We start from the raw sequence: 8,110 nt of genomic DNA on the forward strand, positions 1-8,110 counted from the left end.
ATACAGTAATTTCACAACTATAAGGCGCACCCTTTTGACTAAAATTTCCCCCCAAACCTGAGGAGAGGGAAGGGGACACCCAGAGCAAACATGAACAGCAGGGTCACGCCAAGTTCCCCAAGAATGAGAGCAAGACGGAACCGAAAACGTGGGATTTTATTTTTTTTTTGGAGGGGAGGTTTAATAAGAAAAAAATATACATTTGGAATTTTACAACGTCTTTTTTTTTTGTGCTGTATTTTTTTATTATTCTTCTTTTTATTTTTTTAAATTTTTTTAAACTTTTTTTTTGTGTGTTGTTTGAGGTTTTTTTTTTCGCTTCTCTCTACAGTTTGTCTCACTAAATAATCTCTGCATTTTCACACAGCCAGCCCTTGCCCAGTAACGCTTCAGGCCACACTTTCCTCACACAGTCACAACCCTCACACCAGCACTGGCTGCACCAGACTCCATAAAATTTTCAATCACACTTTGGTTTTTTTTTTTTAATCCTTTTTGTCTTTTTTAAAAATAATTTTGGTTTTTCTGTCTTTTTGTTTTCTGCCTTTTTGTCTTTTTTTTTTATTTATTTTTTTTCTCTCATTTTTCTGAAACTCAATATAAACCTTGCTCCAAAATGTTATGAAAAAATGTACCTTTTTTTTTTGTTTGTTTTTTTATACAAGGCAGGCTTTTCTCTCAGCAGAGCTGGAAGGTTCCACATTCCAACCAGGAGGGGAAGGAAGCACAAAAAAAAAAAAAAAAAATTGAGAGAGAGAAAAAAGAGAAAAAGAAAGACAACACCTTGGAATTCCTGCACCTGGATTCTGTCCCTTCCCCACAGGAAAAACACCTGGCCAGGTGAGCTGAACCTGCTGCTCCCTCCTCACTGGGGTTTGGGGGTTTTTTGGGGTTTTTCCTGGCTGCTGTCAGCTCATCATATCGTTGCTGTTGATGCCATAGCTCGAGTTCTTCATGGAGTCGTTGACCTCCCTCCGGAATGCTGAGAGGTTCTGGGTGAACCTGTGGGGAATGAGAGATGTGTGAGCTCAGAATTCCACAATTCCAGGTTCTGGGGGAAATGGGAGAGCTCAGAATTGCACAGGAATGCTGAGAGGTTCTGGGTGAACCTGGGGGAAAATGGGAGAATTCAGGTTTGCAAAGGAATGCTGAGAGGGGAAATGAGACAGGTGTGAGCTCAGAATTCCACAATTCCAGGTTCTAGGGTGAAATGGGAGAATTTAGGATTGCACAGGAATGCTGAGAGGTTCTGGGTGAACCTGTGGGGAATGAGAGAGGCGTGAGCTCAGGTGAGCTCGGAATTGCACAGTTCCAGGTTCTGGGGAAATCGGGTGTTCCTCCATCCCTGGGAGTGTCCCAGGAGCACCCTGGGAGTGTGGCAGGCGTGGTGGGAAATACCTGTGGGTATTTAGGCTCCCATCCCATCCCATATTCCATAAATCACAAACCCCACCTGTTACGGTTCTTGGTGAGCAGATTCTGCTTGATGCCCCACATCCCATAAATGCCGTAAACCCCATATTCCATAAATCCCATAAATCCCACATTCCATAAATCCCAAACACCACCTGTCATGGTTCTTGGTGAGCAGGTTGTGCTGGATGCCCCATATCCCATAAATCCCATATCCCGTAAATCCCAAACCCCACAAACCCCATATCCCCACCTGTTGCGGTTCTAGGTGAGCAGGTTGTGCTGGATGCCCCATATCCCATAAATCCCAAACCCCACAAACCCCACCTGTCACGGTTCCCAAGAACCATTAGAAAGCTTAAATATGGGAATAGTTCTAATTCAATATTGATATTAGCATGTATACTTTAATAAATGCTTATAATTTAATATTTATAATTGAATATCAGTATTTATAATTTGATATTTATATTCCAATATCAATATTTATAATTTAGCATGTATATTTATACCTGAATATCAATATTGATAATTTAATATTTACATTTATAACTTAATATTAATATTTCCAATCCCCTAAACATGAGAATTATAAAACACTGCACCGTGCCAAAAATCCACAAAGAAAACTTTGCAAACTTTGAGGTCAAGGCTGACTTCTCACTGGAAAATCAAGTTTTTTTCCTATTTTTTTCCCTTTTTTTTCGGTATCAAACCAACACCTCCTGGAATCTCCGCTTCCCAGGTGACTCCCAGGGCGAGGTGACACCCCGAGGGTGGCCATAGCCCCTCACCGAATTCGTTGCCATCCTCGGCGGTGGCCGTGATCCTTTTACCGTGCACCTGGACGTGCTTGCCGCTGGTCCGGCTGTAGAGTTGATATTCCCGGACCTGGCGCCGGCTCAGCTGGTCCGTCACGGCCCCCGGGTCCCTCACGTACTGGTTAAAATTAGGAGACGGTTGGTTCTCCCCTTATGTTTACAAAGGGGAAAAAAGCGAATCAATTCGTTTTTTGGGGTGGTGCGGGGGCGGTTTTTTTGGGGGGGTTCCCATGGTGGTTTTGGGGTTTGGGAGGTAAAAATCCTTCCCTGCATCCCGGGAATCCTTTCTGATCTCCAGGGATGTTCGGCAGGAATTTGGGATGCCAGGAGCTGGGGGAACACCCAGCGAGGTGCCCTAAATCCCAGAAAATCCGAAATTTCCGGAGAGGAACAACCCTGGGAAAGGGATAAACACCCCGAGGACCCCAAAACAGCTCCGGGGCTTTTCCTAAATGCAGGACTTTCTGAGGAAATGTTCCTGTGGAGCAGGGAAGGGTTTGGAATTTGGGGTGGGGAAGGATTTTCTCATGTCCCAGGGATGTTCGGCGGGAATTTGGGACGTCAGGAGCTGAGGGGTCACAAACCGACCGGGATGGGACCCCCGGGTACACCCCTGCCCCCCCCAGGGCACCCCCAAAGCAAAGGGGGCAGCTCGTGGCGGGGAACCAGCCCGACCCTCGCCGACCCCGGGGGCAGCAGAAACCCCGCACCCACTCGGGTCTGACAGGAGAACATCAGCAGCTGGAAACATCCGCGGGAAAAAGGAAAAACGGCAAGGTTCGGGGGGAGCCGGCCGGTTCCTCCTTCTGCCAGCCCGGGAGAAAAACCGGGAATACAACCAGGGAAAAAGCCGGGAATAAAACCCCAGGGATAGCCCCCAGGGAATAAAACCCTAGGGAATACACCCAGCGAGAAAATCGGAAGCAAACCCCAGGGAGAGACCCCCAGGAACTAAATCCCGGGAATAAAACCCAGGGGAGAAGACCGGGGAGAGCCCCGGGAATCACGCCAGGGAAATTACAGTAATTTCACGATTATAAGCCGCACCATTTTGACTAAAATTTTGGTCCGAACCCAAAGTGCGGCTTATAATCAGGTGCGGCTTATCTATGGACAAAGAACGAAAAGTTGCTGTTTTAGTTTGGAGGACAGGTGTCTGCTGAGAAAGGCAGGAGTTTCTCTTTGAAATGGAGAATGCAAACCCCCTCTCTCCAAATTATTATAATTTTGAAATCAAGGGGCTTTCAGGCAAAAATATGAGAATTAGGAATAACAGTTCTTTACTAGGGAAATTAAAATAGAAATACAGTACTACAAAGAAACAAACTCCAAACCCTGACACAGTCAGAGTACAACCTGACACCCTGTCAGGCAGGGTGTTGGCAGCAGTCCCATTCCATGGTGGCTGCATCCTCCTGCAGTGACAGATGTGCCTCAGTTGGAGCAGTGCTCCTGCAGAAGGTGCAGTTTCCCTCTGGAGGTCCAGTGGTGATGTGGAGAAATCCGGTTTTCCTCTGGAGTCCAGTGGAGAAAGGGGCTACCTTATTGTCCCAAAACCTCTGTTTTTATCTTGGTAAGAAATGTTGGGCTCTTCTCCCTGGCTGGAGCAACTTCCAATGGGATGCAGTAATTTTATCAGTCACGAAGTGGGACTCAATGGGCCATTAGCAGACAATGACTGGTTGGAGGAAGGATGGGGTGTGAAAAGATAAAGAACAATGCCTTGCCTGGTTTCAATGGATGGCCCATTAGCAAATTATCTGCCATTGAGATAAGGATCACTGTCCCCACCCTCAACAGATGGTGATAGAACAGATACCTTTTATCACACTCTGTATTGTAACATGCGGCTTATAATCAGGTGCGGCTTATGTATGGACAAAAACCAAAAAGTTGCTGAAACCCAGAAGTGCGGCTTATAATCAGTGCGGCTTATAATCGTGAAATTGCTGTAAATAAACCCCAGGGAATCAACCCCGGGGAGAAAATCGGGAACAAAACCCCGGGAGAACGCCCTGGGGATAAAACCTCTGGGGGAAAACCGGGAATAAAGCCCAGGAATGATCCCCAGAAGCCACCCGGGGGCTCTGGGACCCCCTCCCCTCCCGAACTCGGCACGGTTTGCTGCGCCAGGGGGTTGTGAAATGCCTGAGAAACCCCCCGGGGGGTTAAACCGCACTGGGGGGGGGGTCCCCGAGGGTCAGCACCGGGGAAGGGGGAGGGTGTTAATCCAGAGCTCACCTGCATCAGTTCGCAGCCGCGCCTCAGTTACCCCGGCGGAGCGAGGGGAGGGGGCCGAGGCAGGAGGGGGAGCAGGGTAACCATAAAAAAACCCCTCAAAATGAACCCCCCCCAGGACAAAGGGAGAGCAAAACAAAACAAAAAAAACCCCACCAAAATCAAAATTTATCCCCTCGGGCCAACGGGGGAGAGTGGGGAACTCACCCCATATCTGCAGGAGGATGAGAAGGTTTGATTCCATTAAAAAAACCCAAAAAACCTAAAATTAACCCCTCCAGGGGAAGGGGCGCAGTGGGGGACCCACCCCACCATCCACAGGAGAGTGTGGGGGAGGTTTGATGCCATTAAAAAAAAAAAAAAAGGCGCCAAATTAATCCCCCAGGTCAAAGAGGGGCAGTGGGGAACTCACCCCATACCCTCAGGAGGGTGAGGGGTCGGATTCCATTTAAAAAAACCCCAAATTAACCTCCCTGGTCAAAGTGGGGCACAGTGGGGAATCCACCCCACATCCGCAGCAGAGTGAGTGGCTTTTATTCCATAAAAAACCCCAAATTAACCCCCCCCCCGGCGCCAGGAATTCCACCCAACGCCCCCCAAACCCACCGAGGGGCAGCCCCGGCTCTGGGACCCCTCCCTACCCCCAATCTTTGATGGACGCGGAGCTGTCATCGCCCCCACCCCCGCCCCCCCTCAGCCCTGCACCGCAGTCGGGGATGCCCTAAAACGGGGCTCAGCTCCTCTCTGGGCACCCCAAATCCAGGGTAGGGGGGTCCAAGCCTGCCCCTGATACCCCCCCTTTTGTCCCCCCTTCTCACAGCCCCCCCAAATCCAGGGCAGCAGCTCCACCCCAACAATGGGTTCAGACGCTCCAAAAATGAGCCCAGAGAGCCCAAAAGTGGCACAGAATCCCCCCAAATATCCTTGAACCTACCCCAAAACATCCCTAAGGAACCCCTAAAAAAAAAAAAAAAACAACACCCAAAAAAACCTGGAGCATCCAGGTCACCACACCTCCTGGGGACCCCAAAACCGGGATGGGAACTCCCAAAAATGAACCTGGGGACTTCAAAAATTTACCCAGAAATCCTGAAATAGCCCTGAACCCCCCCAAAACTCCCCAAACCCCCCTAAGGAATGCCCCCCCTAATCCAGAGGGTTCCACCAGGCAGCACAGGGAGCCAGGAATGCAAACTGTGCTTTTTTTTTTATTTGGAATTGGGAATGACACCGCCACCAGCAGAGCTCCTGCTGCCTCCAGCACCTGGAAGGGAAGGAGCAAAAGGATTTTTCACCCTCAGGGATCCCGGGGTGACCCCAGGACCCCCAAATCCTCGTCCCAACCCTCACCTGGCCGCGTTCGGATGGAATTCGCGATTCCCGTCATTTCTTGGTCGCTGCTTTCTTGCCCCGGCCGGCTCCACGGCCCTGCGAGAACAGAGAGGGGTTGAACCCCAAATCTGCGTTTCTCCCCCATTTTTGGGGGTCATCATCACATCCTGACCCCTTTTCCCTCGCGGGGTAGTTCCGTGGGATGTCGGGGTTTGGGGGTCACCCCAACAGCTCCTACCTTGCTGGGAAGGGGAGCCTTGGGGGCGAGGCTGTTCCTGCTGTGGAGAGAAAAGGGGATTTGGGGTGCAGGGTCCCAGCCGTGGGGGATCCCCAGCTCCAGGGTTCCCATACTCACAGCTCATCCTCCTTTTCCAGCTTCCTTTTCTGTGGGAGAGAGGGAAATGGAGGGTGAGGACTCTTCCTCCCCGAGGGATGAAGGCCACGGCTCATCCCCCTGAACAGAGAGGAATTTGGGGTTCCTGCCCCCCTTTCCCCGCGCCACAGGGACCCCAAAACATCTCAGGCGCTGACCTCGGCAGTGCTGCCCTTCTGGGCACCTGAACCCTTCGGGGGCTTCTTCTGGGGCTCCTCCATGGCTTCCTCTTCCTCCTCTTCATCATCCTCATCCGAGCTCTGGACCACTGTGGGGAGAGCCTGGCTGAGCCCCCGGACCCCGATACTGATGGGACACGGGGGGATGGGGGAGAGGGGTGACCCCGACACTCACAGGACACCGGGGGGACACTCCGACACTGATGGGACATGTAAGGGGGACACCCCAACACTCACGGGACATGGAGGGGGGATGACACCCCGACACTCACTCGGGGGGACATGTGAGGGGCACCCCAACACTCACAGGACATGAGCTGCCCGCTGATATAAACGGGCCCCGAGCCGGCTCGCAGGCGGAAAGTCGCGGGTGGGCTCAGCTCCATCCCGTCCAGCGTGGCCTGGAGAACGGGAGTGCAAACAACTCCTGGCAGACCCCCCAAAAGTGGGGAGCCCCCCCAGAAACCCCCCAGCGCTCACCATGGGCAGCACCGAGGGTTTCAGCGTGGCCAGGGGCACCGGGGCGCAGCTCTCGCTGTCCTCGGCTGTCACCTCCACCACGTGGAATTCATCGCGGGCCGTCTCCCCCAGGCAGATCTGGGAATCGGGAGGGAAACTGGAAATCAGGGCCCCCACAAGATCCAGGTGCTCCTTACTCAGGGATTTTTTTTTTTTGGGGGAGGGGGGGGGGGCGGAATTGAGGGTATCCCAGTCCCATCCCGGGAAATCTCCCTGAGGGACTGAGGAGAAAAATCTCTGCAGGAGCCCCCGGGGTGTTTTTGGGGGATCCCCGGGGGGGGAAGTTTTTTTGGGATCCCTCCTCAGCCACGACCCCCCCACAGGGAATTCATCCCCAAACAGCAGAGGGAAAACTCCCCCTAAAACCCCCTAGACCTCCAGGAATTTGGGGGGCTGAGGGACACAATCCCCCCCTTCCCTGCCTACCACATCCTCATTAATTAATTCATCCTGGAATTAATGCCGGGCCGTGGGAAGAACGTCATCCCTGCTTTAACCCCCTCCCAACGCCCCGGGGTTTGGGGGTGTTTTTGGGGTCTTTGGGGTCACGCACCGTGCACAGGACCAGCTGCTGGTCGCAGCTCCAGTCCTCGGGCACCTGGAAGGTGTGGGAGCTCCTGGCGCTGCTCAGCTCGCACCCTGCGGGGACAGAGCCATGTCAGAGGGGCATCCCAGCCAGGGGGGACACCCCGGGGGTTTGGGGGGACACTGCACTCACCCCAAAGGATGGGCACAGGCTTCTCGTCGCGGCTGTAGCTGCTGTCCGAGAAGGACATAGCCGGGGGGACGTGACACAGCCTGAGGGGGACACGCACCCTGGAACCTGCAGCATCCCCAGGGCCACCCCCAGCCCAAAACACTCACCCAAAACAGAGAGCACCTGAGATGCCACCCAAGGGACACCCCAGAGTGGCACTTATGTGGGACAGCGGCCCCGCCCCCCCCCGCGCGGCAGCCAATGGTTCATTAGTGAGTTCATTAGATCATTAATTAATTAATCAATGAGCGCTCAGGTGGAGGGTGATGAGCGTGGGACCCCCTGCCCGTCCCCGCCATGTGTCACAGGTCACCGCGTGGGGACATCCCAGTGGGGCTGTGTGGGGCTGGGCCCGTTTCCCCGCGGGTCCCCGTGTCCCCTCTCTGTCCCCGCTGGTCCCCCGTGTCCCCTCCGTGTCCCCGTGTGTCCCCCGATGTCCCCTCTGTGTCCCCACGGGTCCCCCGACGGCTCCCGTGTC

The 8,110-nt window shown here is 53.0% G+C and overlaps 1 protein-coding gene across 1 annotated transcript; it reads right to left on the minus strand.

Moving 5' to 3' along the window:
• Positions 1 to 5,819: 5,819 nt before the first annotated feature.
• Positions 5,820 to 7,651, minus strand: LOC117007974 (nucleoplasmin-like). Its single transcript, XM_033081458.1, has 8 exons — positions 7,594 to 7,651; positions 7,429 to 7,514; positions 6,837 to 6,953; positions 6,664 to 6,757; positions 6,336 to 6,445; positions 6,160 to 6,188; positions 6,043 to 6,079; positions 5,820 to 5,900 (listed from the first exon to the last, which is right to left on the minus strand). The coding sequence occupies exons 1-8, from the start codon at positions 7,649 to 7,651 to the stop codon at positions 5,856 to 5,858; spliced, it is 576 nt and encodes a 191-aa protein (XP_032937349.1). The 3' UTR covers positions 5,820 to 5,855.
• Between the last annotated feature and the right edge of the window lie 459 nt (positions 7,652 to 8,110).

Source organism: Catharus ustulatus, chromosome 27, assembly GCF_009819885.2.
Source record: "Catharus ustulatus isolate bCatUst1 chromosome 27, bCatUst1.pri.v2, whole genome shotgun sequence".
NCBI lineage: Eukaryota > Metazoa > Chordata > Aves > Passeriformes > Turdidae > Catharus > Catharus ustulatus.